The sequence below is a fragment of the Mus pahari genome, chromosome 5, assembly GCF_900095145.1.
Source record: "Mus pahari chromosome 5, PAHARI_EIJ_v1.1, whole genome shotgun sequence".
Lineage (NCBI taxonomy): Eukaryota > Metazoa > Chordata > Mammalia > Rodentia > Muridae > Mus > Mus pahari.
In genome coordinates this window covers 20793290-20812706 of record NC_034594.1, presented here as the reverse complement: position 1 = coordinate 20812706, position 19417 = coordinate 20793290, and the positions used below count along the sequence as shown (strand labels likewise).

General features: G+C 44.4%; 1 protein-coding gene across 1 annotated transcript in view; it reads right to left on the bottom strand.

The window, feature by feature from the left end:
- Il1r1 (interleukin 1 receptor type 1) overlaps window positions 1–9148 on the bottom strand; it is an 88007-nt gene extending 78859 nt beyond the window's left edge. The window contains exon 1 of the mRNA XM_029538363.1: window positions 8857–9148. Within this exon, the coding sequence (XP_029394223.1) occupies window positions 8857–8859 (3 nt within the window). The 5' untranslated portion in view covers window positions 8860–9148. The remainder of the gene's footprint in view (window positions 1–8856) is intronic.
- Between the last annotated feature and the right edge of the window lie 10269 nt (window positions 9149–19417).

The window sequence follows — 19417 nt, the reverse complement described above, 5'->3', positions numbered from 1 at the left end:
AGGAGCCAGTCCCCCTGAAAACTTCCCTTTGCGTGCCTTTTTACTTCATGCTGTCACTGATGCATTGCAGCCCCTGCTGAGTCTGCCTGGAGCAGCTCTGTGTGCATCATACATTTGGACTTCACACAAGGAGCCATTTCTCAGAAATAACCCTTGTCCTTCTCCCCGGGCCAAAATGTAAAGCTGTTAGGAGATTAGCTGACCTGACAGCTCCCGCACTTCCTGTCCAGCTGTGCCTGGGTCCACAGAAACCTGATCTAGCACTGCTCCCCTGGAGTCATAGCTACTGAAAGCTGTATCCCAAGCTTCCCACTCCTGTGCACGTACACATTAACTCTACTCTTCTCTGACCATCAACAATCACCTAGGACAGTTTAGCCTTAGAGATGGGTGTGGCTGTGTCTGATCAAAACTGTGTTGTCTCTTTCCCCTCTTCTTCCATAATGAGAGTACACCTCTTCACTTGGAGCCAGTAAGAATGGAAGCCATGGCTGGACAGTAGTAGCCCACGCCTTTAATCCCAGCATTTGGGAGCCAGAGGCAGGTGGATCTCTGAGTTCGAGGCTAGCCTGAACTCTACAGATTGAGTTCCAGGACAGCCAGGGCTACACGGAGAAACCCTGTCTCGAAAAACCAAAAAAAAAAAAAAAAAAAAAGGAAGCCATGGTCCAGCCCACATCCAACTCTTCCTGTCTCTAAAGGTGACTGTAACCCACCTGCAGCTATACAGAAGGATGTATAAGAAGACCCCACCAAGGTGACCGTAGCCTCACCTGCAGCTAGACAGAAGGATCTACAAGACTCCACCGACAGCCATCTCCAGGCGGAGCCTCAGTGAGATTTGGCAGCCATGCTTACTAGGCCTGTTTTGATATTGTACTCTGAGGTGGCTGGGCCTTCCTCACTACCCCATCTGCATCCATTTGTTAGTCAGCAGCTGATGTGTCTCAGGGTGGACTGACAAATTCTCCCAATCAGTGTGGATGTTTCCCTTTCTTTCTCTCCCCACTTGTAGAGTGCTCAGCACAGAATGAGATGTGGAACTTGCAATTCCTCCAAGGAGTCGTTTCTCAGAAATCCCTAAACCAGAAGGCAAAATGGTCAGTCAGTTTAGGAACAGATGAGAACGCTTTTGCTAAATGGAGTTTTTGTGTCTAGGAAAGGTAGTATGCACTTTAATTTTAAAAGATCTCTGTGGCCATTTCAGACAAAGCTTTTATTATGTGTGTCATGCTGAGGTCAGGGTTTGGTAAAGCACAGGCCCTTCACCCAGTGTCACCCCATCATGATCTCTAGAGGCTCAAACAAAAGATGCTGATACACAGGGTACCACCCCCACAATGTCACCCAGGGGAGCAGGTACAGCCAGCAAAGCTTGAAGCAAGGAGGCTCCAGTTCCGTCTTCTCACCCAACAACCTAAGTCTATCTGATGTTCCCAACAAAAATCCAAATTCTTACCTCTGCCCCAATGCCTACCATGTTATGCCCTCAGTTTCTGTGCCCGATTCATCTGGTACCCTCCCCCCTTCCCTTCACCACCACATATTGGCATTTCTGATCCTCAAATAGGCATTGCTTGATTGCTGCGTTTGAAACAGGATCTCCTCTCATCTATAGGTCACATTGGCCTCAGACTTGTGATTCCCTCTGCCTCAGCCTTCAGAGTGCTAAAATATGGGTGTGTACCACTGTACCTGATTCTTCCAACACAACTTTTATGATCCTGTACCCAATCTCTGTGTAGCTCCATCTCATGACTGAGACCCCCTCCTTTCCCCTCAAAAAGTACCAATTGTTAGAGTAAGGTAGAGCGCAGCCATTTGTTGTCTAAACAGCCCTGTAGTCTTTCATGTACTCAGTCACAGGATCTTCCGGTAGTGGCCAGATCCTCTTGACCTATCTTGGTATCCCGTGGCCACACACAAGGCAAGTCCTCAAAAGCTAACTGCAAATGGAATAGAAGTAATGATCAGTAATTATTTTAAACCAAGAAAATGGATGCCCAACTTTATCCAGATATTGAGACAGTTTAAAACACACTGAGTTTTAAAATAATACTAGTAAAACACACTGAATTCACCTTTTTCCGTTCAATAAAAACTAAGTTAGTGAATTTGGGAGATGGCTCAATGACTAAAGGTCTTGTTGTATAAGCTTGAGAACACTGATTCAAAAGTCCAGGAGTCACATAAAAACTAGGCGAGGCAGCACGGACCAGTAAGCCCACCCCTGAGGGGGCGGAGCCAAGTGGATCCTGCAGACCAGCTGGCAAGCCAGTCTAGTCAATGCAGCAAACTCTGGGTTGAAGGAAAGACCTTGTCTCAAAAAGTGAGATGGAGACCAAAGGAGACAGTCACATGATATCACCATCTGACCTCCACACATGCATGTAAGAGTGAGCACACACCACACACACAGACATACACACAGACACCATACACAGATACATACACGAAGATACCACATACACATAAATACACACCACACAGAGAGACACACAACACACAGAGAGACCACACACACACACACACAAANACACACATACAAACACCACACACACATATATAGATAACACACATATACAGAGAAACACCACACATACACAGAAAGACACAGATACCACATATGCACCTTCATCTATACCACACACACAAACACCACACTCACAAGCAGACAGAGAGACAAACATCACACACAAAGACATACACACCACCACCCACCACCCCCACACACAAATAGCACAAACACAGACGCCTCATGAATAAACATCACACACACAGAGACACACACAGACACACCATACACACACAGAGACACATACAAACACCACACACATACATAAATAACACACATATACAGAGAAACACCACACATACACAGAAAGACACAAATACCACACATGCACATACATCCACACCACACACACAAACACACAGAGAGACAAACATCACACACAAATACATACACACCACCACCACCCACCCCCACACACAAATACCACAAACACAGATACCTCATGAATAAACATCACACACATAGACATACACACAGAGACACACACAAACACCACACACAGAGACACCACACCACACGAATAAACATCACACAGAGACACACACAAACACAGACACCATATTTATACACACAAACATACAAGCACACACACACACACACACACACAATGACTAGTAAGGAGTACATAGGGAAACAGTCTTTTGGATATCTCTGATGGGGCTGCTCATTGGTATCAGCTGGTGGCATGGATGGGAAGTGATATGTTTATCTGAGTCACATTCAGCTTACAGGCACAAGTGTAACTTCTGCAAAATGACAGAGTCAAGCTGTTATGCACTGCAACACTGATGAATATGACTAAGGACTACCGACATATTCAGGGACCTCCAGGGAGTTAAAACGAAGCTTGGTAAACACAGAAATGGAACAGGATCCGGAACAGTGTGCACTGTAAGGAAGAAGTGGGCACCAATAAACAGCTCAGAAGAGCACCTGTCATGACAAACCAGAAAAAGAGGATGCTCAGAAAGGGACGAGAGAGACAAATCCCTAACAGACTTTTAAGTACAGATGTAAAGAAGCTGTGTGTCAACTACTTTAAAAAAAAAAAATCAGTGACCTACAAATATCTTACAATCTAGACCCCTGAAGTTACATTTATGAAGGAGACACAGAAAGACAGACAAACCATGTGCTGTTAGTATTTATCTATCCTACTTCAAATTACAGGGTTAGGGCTGGGTGTGTAGCTCAGGGATACAGCTGCCTGCCTTGAATATGGAAGGCCCTGGGTCCAATCCACAGCACTGCTGGTAAGTTAATTAAATTTAAGGTTGCAACAGTTCGTGGAAAAGTTTAACCAAAAGTAAATAGAAGTCCCTCTGTAATTGTATGCATGCCCGTTTTATAACCAGGACAGCTAAGCAAAGGGAAGACAGAGAAGTTGCTCATGAGAAGCTACAAGCAGCCTCCACTGCTGAGTCTGCAGCTCATCCTAGCCTTCTCGGGGACAGTCCCTGAGCTTCCTTGGTGATGACCTGCAGGCTCAGCAGGTAAAAGGTTGAAGAGTCTCCACCTATTTCAGGCACCTATCATTGTTAGATTGACAAGATAAACTGAATATCCAACTAGGGAGAATATGGTCAGAAAATTCAAACCAGATGACATTTTCCACTGGCCCCTGTAGAATCGGAAAGATTAAGAAAGAACTCTGACAGAGCATGTAGCCTCACCACCTCCAAAGGCAGCAGAATTAACATTTCAGGACATTTGACAGAAGAATCGTGGACATTAGCTACCTGCGGGAGAGGACCTGGTGGTCCATGGGCTTGGAGCTAAAGGCATTTGATGCATACTGATGGGTTTCACGGTGGGCTTTTTACTGATGCACTGAGTCTTGGCTTGCTCATCTGACCCAAGAGCAGAAAAATAATGAGGATCCTTTATCTGAGTTAGAAAAAGAGTATCTAAGATTGTGGGCTTTTATTTATTTTTTTCATGTCTTGGAATATTTGCATGAACATAAAGAGATGCCTTGAGAGTAAGATTCTATTTGCTTCACCTAAATCTCTTGCGCACCATCTGACATAAGGCTTTGCGTAATCCTGTGCATGAAGCAAAGTTCTGTGGCTGTAATTTTCCACTTGTGGCCCTGTGTGAACACGGCTCGAAAAGTTCGAGCTTTGGGATCTTTGGTAATACTTAAGGGTGATGCTTAGGTTCCTAGGAAAGAAACGAAATAACAGGTATAATAAAGCAAAACAAACAAAGAAAAACATAATGTCTTCTCTTCCTTAGGGAAGATCTAGCAAGATGTAAGCACACACACAAGTGAAAAGCAGCAGCTCAGAACCACACAATGTTCTCTCAAGTCCCCTGGGCGCCAGAGTCAGACTTTCTGCACCAAGAATTCTGCCTACACAGCAACTTCTGCTGTGCTGTCAACAGATTCCCTTCTCTATGCCTCAGTTTCCTAATCTTCAAAACAAGCTAGCAAAAAAATGACCCCTTCCTTTGTGGATGTAAAAGGGGCCGGCAGTAGCTGCTCTCATTTCTCAGAATAAACTTCAGTTGGGCCCTGATCAGCACAGCCCAACAGTATGATGGAGATGAAGTAAGCCACTCTGCCCTTCTTCCCTCCAGTCATGTTCTTGTCAAGCCAAAGTACTGAGCTTTAACTCACTTAGAAGCACCCATTAAGAACTTTACAGATGGGCTGGTGAGATGGCTCAGCAGGTAAGAGCACCCGACTGCTCTTCCAAAGGTCCTGAGTTCAAATCCAGCAACCACATGGTGGCTCACAACCATCTGTAATGAGATCTGACGCCCTCTTCTGGAGTGTCTGAAGACAGCTACAGTGTAATTACATGTAATAAATGAATAAAGCTTTAAAAAAAAAAAAAGAACTTTACAGATACACACCTGCTAGAAATAAAACCAACCTTCCATTCAGCCAAGAAAAGCTCTGTCTGGGTTGATTCTTTGTTAAATCTCCAGAGTTTCTGTTCCGGAATATTCCCTTCCTTAAAGAGTTGGGTAACAATGTTTCTGTCTCCTTTATACTGGCTTCTTCCAAATTTGCTGGTTGAAAAGCACACTAGGGGGTCAACACCAATCCAGGCGAGCTCTGAGAGAGGAGCTGGCACAAACAAAACTCACTGGTGGTAAGAATCAATCCCTGTGAGAAGGGCATCCTGCTGTCCTAAATGCAGACGGATTAAGAAATGACAAGTGGGAGACCATTTTTAGCTGCAGTATTCCATGTGCTGTTAGAACACAGCAAACACTGCCTCTGACTCTAAGTCAACTTTAAAGAAGAGATAAAACTAGTAATGAGGTTTCCCCCCAGGTAAAAGTCAGAGCAAAAGAAGTTAACACCGCCCCCTCAGCACACTTTCAGGGAGACATCAAAGGAGGTCACAGACCTCTGAAACTAGGTTGGCAGAAGTTACGGTAAAAGGGCACTACTTTGGTGTTAAAAAAAGAAAGATAAGCTGAACCCAAAGGACAGAGAAGAAGCCAGAAGTATCCTGAAACATTTTTACCGAAGTTATTGAAGTCAAAGCAAAGTGTTCTTTGCCAATTTTTCAGACTAGTACAATTCACCACTAAACAAACAAACAAGTAAATAAATGCCAGTGCTAGTGAAAATGATGCCAAATTGTGATGGACGCTTATGTAGCACACTCCTAGGATTAAACAGTGGGTTCCATCTCTGGGGATATCCCAAGACAATACTCACGAGAAGATGCAAAGATTCAACTGTAATGATTTTTTTAATGTTCTTGCTGCTAACAATAGAAAAGAAAATGTCTCTTCTACTAAAACTATTTAATACGATATATAACATGTTTTTAAAAGCTTGTGGGGTACTCGTGAACAGTAACATGTTGGCATATGTGGAGACACCTCTGTGTATTCCTCAATCACTTCTCTACCTTTTTTTTGGGGGGGGGACAGGGTCTCTCATTGAACCAAGAGCTCCCCCAGTGGGCTAGACTGCCTGGCCAGGGGGATCCCCAGATCTGTGCATCTCTGCTCACCTAGTAAGCTCTGTGCCCACAAAGCCATCTCCCCAACCCATAATGCCTTGATAAAAAGAAACTCATTGCTATGAAAAATTGCTCACACAATGTTGCTAGAAGGTAAGACCAAGTAATAAAACATGTGTAGTAGGAGTTTATTTCTTCAAAATGCAAATATTATCAGAAAACAAGATAGTTGTTAATGCTACAGGTTAACTTTCCCGTATCTAAAATCCTGGGGACCAGAAGTGTTCAGATTTCAGAAAATGTTTGATCTGAGAATATTTACACAGTCTTCATTGGGTCTCCATAGTCCAAAACCCTGAAGTCTCCAAGTCCAGTCTGAATCCCTCAGACTTCAGAGGGAGGATGCACAGAGGTGCAATGCTGGGATGCAGAATTGCTCTTTACCTTTTATTATCTCTGTGTATTTACCTTTGTAACAATGAGTGAGAACTGTCTCAAATTTTGAAAGGCATGTTCTGCCAGGCAGTGGTGGCGCATGCCTTTAATCCCAGCACTTGGGAGGCAGAGGCAGACGGATTTCTGAGTTCCAGGCCAGCCTGGTCTACACAGTGAGTCCCAGGACAGCCAGGGCTACACAGAGAAACCCTGTTTCGAAAAAGAAAAAAAGAAAGGCACGTTCTAGAAGCAGACATTCACCATTCCTTCATAATGGCTGCCATGTCTTTCCTTCATTAGACTGTCAGGCTTACACCAATAAGGTTTGTGGGCCCACAGTTTTTAAGCAGTGTCTGTGCTGTTGAAAATGACTTTTAAAGATGAATGACCTGGGGGCTGGAGAGATGGCTCAGCAGTTAAGAGCACCACCATCTGCTCTTCCAGAGGTCCTGAGTTCAAGTCCCAGCAACCACATGGTGGCTCATAACCATCTTTAATGAGGTCTGATGCCCTCTTCTGATGTGTCTGAAGATAGTGACTGTATGCTCACATACATAACATAAATAAATCTTTTTTAAAAAGATGAACGACCCTATAAGAAATACCGTCTTAATCTCAGAATGTACCCCCTGATCTTCTGGGTAATTCTCTTCTCGTTCCTTCCTAGCAGACCAACGTGTTTACACTGAGCATAGAGAATGGGTACAGAGCACACAACCCACTGAGGGCCAGCTGCTCCTCAAGTGCATACTGGGACTCGGCATACACTTTGGTCCCTGCCTGCCTGCACCTTTGGGAGAGTTCCTCCCTGTGTTCTAGCAATCTAGAAGCTCACCAACACAGCACAAAACTAGCGTTCTGTGTGAAATAGTTTGGAATCTGATGAATTAAAAGGAAGACAGTAAACTTCAATTTGCCACCCCACCCCAGTTTTGTCCTTATTTCCTGTCTTTATTCTTTCTGATTCTGTCCCTGTTGTTGTTGTTGTTGTTGTTGTTGTTAACAGAAAGACGGCTGATGGGAACTGTAAAAGTTAGGGTGTCCAACAAGAAATCAGAGCAAAGTTTATAATCCTCATTTGAGTACGTACACAACCTTCTCTATTGCTATGTACAAAGCCTCCAAGCACAGAGTTTACACAGCGAGACTCTGTGTCCAAAACAAAACAAAAAAAGAAGGCATGTTCTTGTTTTCCAAGGCTGCTTTTTAACCCTTATTGAAGGAAGTGTGTGTGTGTGTGAGAGAGAGAGAGAGAGAGAGAGAGAGAGAGAGCACGCATTGTCTGTAGGGTACATGATCACTTCAAATGCAACCAGTGGCTCCTGGTAACAGCTTTGCAAGGCCCTCAGCACACCCTCTAGTGAGGCAATCTTTCTCCAAGAACCCTCTAGTGTGAGTGCATCCCTTTATATCGCAGTCACGGACGGGAAGTAATGCTTCTCGGTTCTAAGGTCCACAGTGGCATTTTAAATCAACCTCAGAAACAGCTCTTCATTTTACAACCCTCCCCACTGATGCAAGAGCCGTGACTGTGATAGATTACAAGTAGCTTATTGGAAGTGATGTTAACTCGCAAACAGTATTTTTCAAAGGAGTCTACAATAAGCCCTAAAAGTACTTATAAAATATAATTTCCATGCATTTCATAGTGAATCTCCCACACAATGAAACCGAACTGCAGGCAACCTTAATATGCTCGTGCACACCTCTTAATGTTCAAGTGTGCCCCTAGGGACGCAGAATACCAAGAAATTCTGTGTCTCCTTTGAGTGAACAGCACATTGTTATCTTTACTCAGTTTCCATTTGTCCTTCCCAAATAACTCTTCAGTGTTTAAGCAAACATCTCCACATACCTGAGAAGAAGGAAAAAATACCGAGACAGAAAACCCTAAAGTGCAGCAAGCCATCTTACCATTTGGGTTGTTCACGGTTCGGGGCACTGGGAACTCTGATGACATCCAGCCACATTTCTCCCCAAGACGAAGTTTGCTTGAGCAAATAAACACTGGCTATTAAAACCAAAACTGCCTCCTTGAGTCAGCCCGGGGACAGCATTACTTACACTTTGCTTTGCTCCCAAAAGAGTACTGGGCTGGGGTTGGGGTGCACAAGAATGACAGACAGCTCACTTCTAGTCAGACGACCCAGAGAAAGTGGGCTCCTGATGACGCCTGTGTCAGAGCCTCTTGGGTTTTAATCCTGCAGTGACACATCTGGGGAAGTATGAACAGGAAACTCGGAGCTGGGCAGTAAGCCAGAAGCCTTCAGCAAATGTGCCAGGCCCTTATGAAATATCAGTACCCTGGCTGCACATGAGCCTCCCACGGTTCCCAAGGCAGGCTTTCTCCCCTTGTCTAACCTTACATTAACTCTAGATGAAGCCACTAACAGATACCTGGCCTAAAAATTACAGTTTTGCCCAGATTCTTCGAAGACAGTGCCTGGCCTGGGATCTAACCCCACCCCACCCCCAACACACACTGCCATCTCCCAGTCTATGGAACAGTCTCCAGGCAATGTCACAAAACTTCATTCAGGTCAGAGAGTTCAGAGCCAGAAACCTATACCTGGAAGCCTGGTAGGTGGGGGAGGGGCGGGGCTACTGCAGGGCTTTCTCACTTAGAGTATGTCCTCAGAGTCATAAGAAGGTGGCCTGTCATCATGCTGGCTTCCACTCTGCTATCACAGATAACAAGCCACCTAACTACCTACTCCAGGCTGCATATCCCCTGTCCCTTGATGGACATTCCTGGTTGCTCTCAGTACCCTTCCCAAGATGCCTTCATGCAACTCAGAATGGCTGTCACACTGCCTACAGAAAACAGTGGGTAAACCTTTGGGTTTTTTTAAAATATAAGTAAATATATATTTATATATATTATTAATTTAATGTATGTGAGCACACTGTCACTCTCTTCAGACACACCAGAAGAGGGCATTGGATCCCATTACAAATGGTTGTGAGCCACCATGTGGTTGCTGGGAATTGAACTCAAGATCTCTGGAAGAACAATCAGTGCCCTTAACCGCTGAGCCATCTCTCCAGTCCAAACCTTTGTTAATTTGAGTGCTTAGATCCCTTTTCTGCCACTTTCTTTCCAGGGGACCCCACCGGATGTCCTTCCTCATCTTTTACCTTGTCTTCTAGTATTTTCCACTCTTCCCTGGAGAACGGCCCATTAGACTCTCTGGGATGATCCCCCTGCTGTAGGCTTTACCTTTTCTCTTCAAGGGCTGGTGGGGATCTGAGTCAGGCTTTCTTCTGGGAAATGTAAAATTTTAGATCCATTTTGAAGATGAAGACAACATGCTCTATTAAGTACCTTTCCCAAGATGCCTTAGCCAGGCAGAGGTAGAGCCCTATCTGCTGCAGCTTTGTAAGTCTTAAATGGGAGCCAGATGATTGGTTTGGGAATAGGGTTTGTCCGGTCAGGAACTTTGTGGTTTCCTTCTGGGTGTCCTTTTCTGGAAGGCTTTCTTGTTCTAGGCAGCAACCAGGCAGCTGCGATGAACTGGTAATTAATAAAAAGCAAATGGCCTTATTTAGGCCCAGACAAGAATGACACAAACACTGAGCTGCTGCAGGGGCTGGGAGGGGCTGAGGGCTCCGTAACCTTCTGGCGATGGTTTCGTGGCCATTTCAAGGCGCCCTACAGTGGGGAACACTCTGGTAGCACACGCAGTGGATGTACACAAGCTGAGAAGTGGCACTTTCCATGTGGAGCAGGCTTGGGAAGGACTGACCGGTCCCAACACCAGGTGCCTGGAGGTCTGAAGAAAGGAGGCCCAGGGGCAGACTCACAGACAGCCAGTTCATCACCCTTATGCCTGGTATATGCCTTTAGGGCCAATCAAGCCCAGGGAAATCGAACCTAGTTCTTAACAATAGTGGACAGTTTATCCTGAAAGGGCCACTGCCAGTGGGTTTTTTAGAGTTTTTTGAGAATATCCTATGTGCTTAAAACGTATTTTGGTAAAAATCCAGCCCCTATTCCTCCACACTGCTTCTCCTTCCCCTGCTAAGCCTTCCTAAAGCAAGCACTGAGATTATCTTCGGGATGGAATCCACACTCAAAGGAAGGCCTTCCAGGGAAGGACAGAGGAAGTGCTCCTCGCTGGTCCAGCCCAGGCTATCTCTGCACTTTAAAGAGATGGAGCCAAGGTAGCTTTCCATCATTTAAAGCTCGGCTAGGAGAGTACGGGTTTCAGTGATCAGAACCCCGAGTGTCTGACACCCAGAGCCGACAGCAGTGACAGGGGAAGAGAGAGAGGGAGCACAGTGCGCAGAAGGAGCCTCCCTGCATTTCCTCTACGCCAGCAGTGCGGAGCCAGTTCCAGTCACCAGCTCCTCCCGACCTTTCCTCCCTTCCTCCAGTCCTTTCCTTTACATCCTTCTGAGTCCTCCGGAATCTTTTCACTTCTGCTCCCTCCTCAGCTCTTATTTCCTCCTGGTGCTTCCCACCCCCTTCTCCCACCTCCTGTTTCTCTTCCCATTTTTTTTTTCCTTCCGCTTTTGATTTTCCTCCTATAAAGATAGGGAGAGGTAGGGAGGCTCTGGGTGGACCAGAAACCATCGGACAAAGGAGAGGCTGCCTTGGGGGTGCCCGCAGCTTTCAGACTGCCGCCTGCTCATGTACTCACAGCCAAGCTAATTAATTCAGAAATGCACTATCTTCCACTGACTTACAGGGTGGTTAGAGCTTCATCCCAGAGGTGTTTCTGGCTTCTTAGGGTGGGTAAAGCAGAGATGGGGGAAGGAATGGGAAGAGGAGAGGAGGAGGTAGAGGGGGAGGAGGGGGAGGGGAGGAGGAGAGGGGAAAGGAGGGGAGGGGAAAGGAGGGAAGGGCAGAGGAGGGGAGAGAGGAGGGGAGGAGGAGGAGGAGGAAGAGGAGGAGGAGGAGGAAGAGGAGGAAGAGGAGGAAGAGGAGACAACTAACGCACCCAAGGCACTAAGCATTCTCTCAAGTAAGAATTTGTTTCCCACGCTTCTCTGTCTGATCCGGTTAGCCTTTTCTTACTGGGCAGCAAGAGGAGAGGGTCTATCTGAGGGATGTTTCTGGTCCTCTTTTTTTACTGCACAGATTCTTCTCTCACACCCAACAAGGAAAGCCTTACTAAGGATGTATGCACTTAGTTAGCAAATAGAAAGCCTCACTTGCACTCCTGTCTGGGCTTTGCCAGCTGTCTAGTCACCCGCCCACAGAGTTTAGGGAAAATAAGTAGTCATAGCTGACAATGAAAATTCAACCCAAGAAGCTAGTGGAAATTTTCCTGGACTTAGTTTCTTCCTGAGTGCTACAGTATGTAACAATCTGAGCTGATTCCTAAGACTTTAGTATTAAAGGTGTCAGATGATGTGGTTATAACACAGTGTCATTGGCACACATTTCCTTGGAAGAACTCTAGATTGTCTGCATGTGACTTTAATTTTTCTTCAAAACCTATTTTTAATGATGATTCTTAAATGCTTTAACCTCCCTTGTAGCCCACCGTCCACCAGAGGTAGTGGGAAAGAAAGGATATGGGAGAAGTGGGCCTGTTTAGAAAGGTTCTTTGGAACAACTCCCATCTGTGTTGTCTGGAAATCAGCAGTTCAGTTCACAGGTTCATGGATGCACCAGAAGTCCAGTTCAGTAGCAAACGGGAAACAGCAAACACTACCTAGAGAGACAGACAGCCCTCAGCCTCTGTCACTGTCCCTCCAGTACTTTTCTATACTCCCTCCAAACAGCATGTGTCCTCCATGGGTCTTGCCTCCACATGTGTGCCTATCTCATCTGACATCACTCTGCCAATGAGCCTGAGTCTGGAGAAGCAGCAGGAAACTGCAGCACACCACCGAAGATTTTTGGTTCATTTCTCTCTATGGAGTCCCAACAAATGCAGCTCAACTATGCAATTGTATTGGCAGACCAATTTATGCGTGTTGTTAGCAATGGGTGCTTGCTTTAGCAGAACATCATTTCACCAGTGTCTGCTTTGGCTAAATGTTCCTTCACAAGTCTATCTTAGTCTTTCACCTGTGTCCACTTCAGGAAATCAGTCCACATGTTTGCCCCAACAAACCACCATCCAACACAACTTTCCAAAGAACCCTTAAGTTTCCACTTCATCTGTATTTTTGTATTGGTAGTACACAGAAGGTCATAAATAACTCCCATATTTTTCTGGAAAGTGAACAGCTCGGAATTAGTGCACATTTATAAATATATTTATGGAAACTAAAATCCATGTATTTCCTACATGTGAGAGGAGGATGAAGAAGGATGGATAGCATGATGGTGCATGAACATGTGTGTATACTTATGTGCAGTCTGCTGCTAGGAGTCTATTCTTGGATCTATGGGCCATTAAGAAAGAATAGAATACCTCTATTTTTCTGAATCTGGAAATTCTATACTTAAATTAGCTGATCTCTAATGCCTTCCAGTGACATATTTTGTTGGTTTAAACTCTGCCTTCTTACACAGGGACAGTTATCATGGCATGCCCAATGACCCTTTGTGACCTCTGTGATCAGCCTCAGGGGGCCACATTTGATTGCTTGCCTGTAAATTTTATTCTCATTCCCAGACAATGGCACAAATACTTCAGGCCATCCTGTGCCTCCCCCTAACCTACCAGACCTCAGGGAGAATGTAGCCCTTGGTTCCCCCATCCTGTAGACAAATAGATTTCACACCCATGGCTGAGTTTCAGGGATTATTTTTTAAGCCCCCATGAAGGATAGAGAAGCTTTCAAGTGATTTATTACAAGCATGATCTTCTGGCACTTAAAGTCAGGCTGCTGAGAGAAGTCATGAATTGACCAAGAAAAAGTCAAGTCGGATGAGCCCCTCATTCAACCTTTTGCTTCATGGGGTTTTAGGTAGAGATTAACCAGAATATACTCAAGCGGGACTTTTCTTGAAAATAATTTGCAGGGATCCGCCTTATGAGTAAAACGTACAATGTGGTTAGTAGGGCTGGATACATTCAGAGATGCCCATAAATGGGTCATCTTGAAGAGTGGGTCACCTAGCAGTCTAAAAGCTCTCCAGTGAGTGCCTTCTTGTCTCCTGTGTGTAGAGCAGACAATTTCCTTCCAGGATGGAAGCAGCCGAGCAGTGCATAGACATGCTCATGACACCTTTCAATTGTCCAGGGCCAGAGGACCCAAGAAAGGGAGATTAAGTGAGAGGTAGCATTTTTCAAAGAGCAAATTCAAAGCACTACAACTTGAATATAATTTGTCTCTGAAGGTTTTTGCATCAAAAGCCTGGCTCCCCAGAGTAGTAATGTTAAGAAGTAATAGGACCTTTAAGAGGTGGGTCGTTAGTGCAAGCTGGTGGGGTCATTGTCCTCAAGATAGAGTGACAGTCCTAGTTCCTAAGTGAGAGTTATGAGGAAAGAGCACAGCTGGCTCCTCTCAGGCTTCCTTTCTCACCATGCAGTCTCTCTCTCGTGTTTGTGCAGCCACCATGTGACTCAATCAAGGGGCCAGCAACAAAACAAAGAGTGCTGTTTGAACTGTAAGCCTCCAAAGTATGTCTTCTTTTCTCTCGAAATACCCAGCCTCAGGCACTCTGTTACAGCAACAGAAAACAGCAATAAGGCCGAACTTCAATCTGAAGCAAAGCTATTATAAAATAACATTGGCTAAAGAAACCAGATGGTAAGCAGGTAGATTACATGGTAGAGTTCCTAAGGCTACTGACAAAGAAGGGAAAGTTTCTCAAGGCCAAGGCAAAAATGAAGGCGGGACCTGGAAAGGTCAACGCTGATTCTTGATGCATTCTGTGGGATCCGGTGCATAATGGCAAAGTCACTGGATGATCACATCAGAGTCCCTGAATAATCAAAGCGGAATTCTGAAAGCATTCAGTCATAGGCTAAATGTAACACTGTGAAATCAGCACTGACAAATCTAAGATCCATTTTACTTCCTGGACATAGTCTTTTAATCACAAGACAAGACACATATCTACAAAAGTAAAGATGCTGTTAGAAAAGAAAGCCAGCCATCTGGATTGCAGCTGACTGGCATTGCCTGTATGAACCCTATATAAAAGCAGACCGTGTGCTCAGCCGCCCTGGTACACTTATAGTGCCTAAGAGGAGAGGTGGTAATCATCAAGGCCGTCTTCCAGACCTGGTTTTTTATTATTATTATTATTATTATTATTATTATTATTATTATGAGATATTTTCTTTATTTACATTTCAAATGCTAGACCTGGTTTGTTTTTTTTTTTAATGCACCCTTCCAGCTCCCATCAGAGAAAAACACTGCCAGGGGCTGCTCATAGCCAGAGATGAGCAGTGGGGCCATCCCACTTGCCAGAAGACTACCAGGATTGTTCTTTGACCCAGAGTCACCAAACTGAGGAAGAAGTCATCTCTCTGTAGGTAATAAGGGAAAGGGGCCAAAGGTAAAACTGTAACTTGTAGTGGAAATGATTCAGGGGTTAAAAGGCAGATTGAGGATTAAGATGGCAAAGCCTGAAACCCTAAAGATGATAACAAACAGGGCATGGGGCTAGGTATGAGATAACCAAGCAGATAAGAGGAAGGACAGAGCTCTGGGACACTGCCAAAGGCCAGCAATATCCCAGCCCGCAGCCTCTGAGGAACACACACAGGGCATTACTGTTTTCCCACATGCTCTGGCATAATGCAACCAAGTACAGCTAAGTGGAGAGTTACAGAGAGGCTTTGCCCATTCCAGGAAGGAGTCCCCAGGCCATCCTGTAGATGATAATGGAAGAGGAGGAGGAGGAGGAGGAGGATGACGACGACGACGACGACGACGACGACGACAACAACAACAACGACGAGCAGCACAACGACGAAAGGAAGGAAGGAAGGAAGGAAGGAAGGAAGGAAGGAAGGAAGGAAGGAAGGAAGGAAGGAAGCCCCAGACCATCATTTAGGAAATGAGTTAATGAAAAACAAGAAGTAGACCCTATGCCATCCTGTAGGCAAGAAGTTAACAAAAAGCCTGGAGATACCTCTTGGTAACTCTGAAGAAGAAAAGGTTTCATATAATTAGCAGCACTTGAGACACCTTCAAGGTCAGAGGTAGCAGCATCAACCAGTGACAAATGCCTCCCATTTAAGGTCAATAACCAAAACCTCTGAAGTCAGAGATGGACAGATGGGTTTCAACCACCCCTAACTGGTATGTTATGAACAGAGCTCATGAGCATCAACCTGGTTCAGCCAAAGGGACATGCATAGAGCATGAGGGCCCTCCATTGACTTGACCAAGGACAGCCCAGAAAGCTAAGCAATCTCAAAGCGATTATCCCATCCTTGGTCCAGTTTTTGACATGGCTCGATAAAAATCTGCAAAGAAGTTCAATGACTTTATCCTCCCTTGGGAACTCCTTCTATTCTCAGGAGTTTCTCTCACTTATCCTCAGTGTCTTACTTTTTGTTGATTAGTCTTAATAAAGCAAGTGCCTGCATCTTTAATCTTCTCTAGCTTGAGACAGTGAACTCAGGGGCCACTCTCTGGGACTGACTTCTGACAGACATTGAATTTCTGGCATTATAGGTGCCTAAGTCAAGTACAACCGAGGCAAAAGGGGCCTCAGCGAGCTCAGAACAGCCCCAATGATCGACCTCACCAATGGGCCCAAACAGCTTACTAGAGAGTTCGGGAGATCAATGAAGCAGGCATGTGTCAATGCAATGGGACTCTGCCATGTGACAGACCAAACCCAAAGATAGCGCATTCCTGCACTTGAAGTACTCAGACAAGGTCTTTCTTTGTGTTGCATGTGCACCAGTTGCTTCTGTGAGCTCCTTCAGGCCTCTGATCTGGTCTGTTTGCTGGGTTTCTTTTTATTTTGTTTTGCTTGCCTGACAAATCACGATGCTAGAGAGGGAATGTTCACACCAAGTGACTTGAATTAAGACATTGAGCTCCAGAAGGACAAATATTAAAGCAGGATTTGGGTGTATAGACTTTCCTCTTATAGATTTCACCTCCTTTTGTCTCTCCTTGCCTAGATCTGTATTTCTATAAACTTTGGATGGTACCTGTAGTTCTAACAATAGCTAAGAAACTTACTGTTTTTAATACTCTGAGATAATCTGTTATAGTATTCATTGTGCTTAACCTCAGACTATGAATCACTGACCTATAAACGTGTGTAAATCTCTGCTTCTAAACGTTAGTGAGACTGCACCCTTCCCGGTTGTTCTCTGGCAGAATTTAAACGGTTGTTACTCAATTTTTGAAGTGATTCAAATGTAGAGTTTCACACTATCCTTAATATATAAAACGTAACCATGACACTTAAGATATGAAAAATAACTAAGGTGAAAGGAGACTTAAAAGTCATTTAAGATCTTATCGCCTACTCCCTATTGATCTTAATTGGCATTTGGAATGTACGATCACTTTCTTCTATTCGAGTAAGTCTTTCTGTCATGTCAGTTTTCCTATTTACTCCAAATAGGGCACTGGTAGCAGACCAAAGAGTGATTCTATCAAATCTTGGCTAATGGTCCAGTGAGCTTACTGGGCTAAGTCATGGGAGTATAAATGGGGGTTACTTACAGGAGGATAGACAACTTACTCAAGGACAGCTGCTAATGAGCCCAGGCCAGAGTTAGTGAAACTCATGAAGCTGGGTCCTAGGAACTCAGACTCACAGAAGCAACTGGTGCACATGCAACACAAAGAAAGACCTTGTCTGAGTACTTCAAGTGCTATGCTAGGCAGAGGGGAGTGTCGTCTCCCACCAACTGGAACTGCTTGTATAACCCTCTGGGGACTGGCTTCTATCCTACAAAAGCATCCTGAGATTTGAGAGGTTTTGATTTACTTCCTGAGCTAGGTAGGGTAAATGTTTTTTGTGAGGTTGTTTGTTTTTTAATGTTCTGAGACTTATTAAGCCTCTATCCAGAAGGGAATGATTTAATTAAAAGAAAATCGCTATGTAATACTTTCAAATCTCTTTTGATAGGACATGTCATATGTGTTGCTTCATGGTGTGTCAGTGGCTTCATACACACTTTTAGTAAATGGCTTGGACTGTGTATGCCATTAAGCAGAAATTCAACATAATACAAAGTAGTCCAGAATTCTAGGCTATTGGCTGTTTCTAAGCAAAGGCACGAGGCAAACATCACTCTTGGCTGCCCATCAGAATTGATGATAAAACTGTTGCTGAAGATATCACATGTGTTGGTCATGGGATATGGGAAAATCAAACTGAAATTGACTTAGAGACTTTCTGTTGGCTAGGTTTCATGGTGCTGGAAGGTGCTACATGGGTTACAGAAAATTATAAACCAGTCTTACCCAACATGAACCTTATGAGTTATACAGTTACAACCAATCTGTCAAGATGTGCCATTTGGCAACAGTGGCATAAATGCTATGGCAGCAACCAATTGCTTTTTTATTGAATTTAAGGCCCTTTCCAAAGGAGATAACTCATGATATAATTATAATTATATGTATATGGGTGAATATATATACATATGTTTATATATATATATATATATATATATATATATATATATATATAGAGAGAGAGAGAGAGAGAGAGAGAGAGAGAGAGAGAGAGAGAGATGGTATCAAACTGATATATATATTCTCAGCTTTCATCAGAGAAGCCTCTTTTTGGCATGTTAAGACTAACAGTTGGTCCAAGAGTGGAGAATAAGTGACTGTGGCATTCAGGATCCTAAATAGGACACATGCATCACCCCCACCTCTACTCAGACTGTCTTGGAAGAGAGGGTAGAAAGAATGTAAAAGGGAGAAGTGCTACAAAATATGGTCTTCTAGATAGGATACCATCATTGTATTCATGAGCTCACTGAACCTATAGTCACCTGTATGAAACTAGACCTGTCAACATTTCATCATAGGAAGGGGTGGGCTTTTAAGGCCAAAAAGCAACTGGACAAGAAAGGGTTTGCTTCATCTTACAGCTTATAGTTCACTGAAGGGAAGTCAGGGCAGGAACTCAGACACAGCAGGAACATGCAGAAGAAACTGAAGCAGAGACCATGGAGCAACGCTGTTCCCGTGGCTTGCACAGACTGCTTGATCACAGAACCCAGGACTACCTGCCCATGACAGGCACCACCTACAGTGACCTGAGCCTTCCCACATCAACCACCAATCAAGAAAATGTGCAACAGACTCACCTATAGGCCAGCCTATGAAGGTGCCCTGAGCCTTCCCACATCAACCGATCAAGAAAATGTGTAACAGATTCACCTACAGGCCAGCCTATGGAAGCAATCCATTAATTAAGGTTCTTTCTCCCTGGTTGAATTTAGTCATCTCACCGACACAGTGAGCTTATCAGGAAGGAACATCTGCAACCTGGAAGAATCACATCCCAATCAATGCTATACAGAGTACAGAACCGGAACTCAAAGTCTGTAGATGTGGCTCAATCACTGGGAGTTTAACTCAGGAACTGCAAGTCTTATTTAGTTTTTAGATTTCTCTCTCTCTCTCT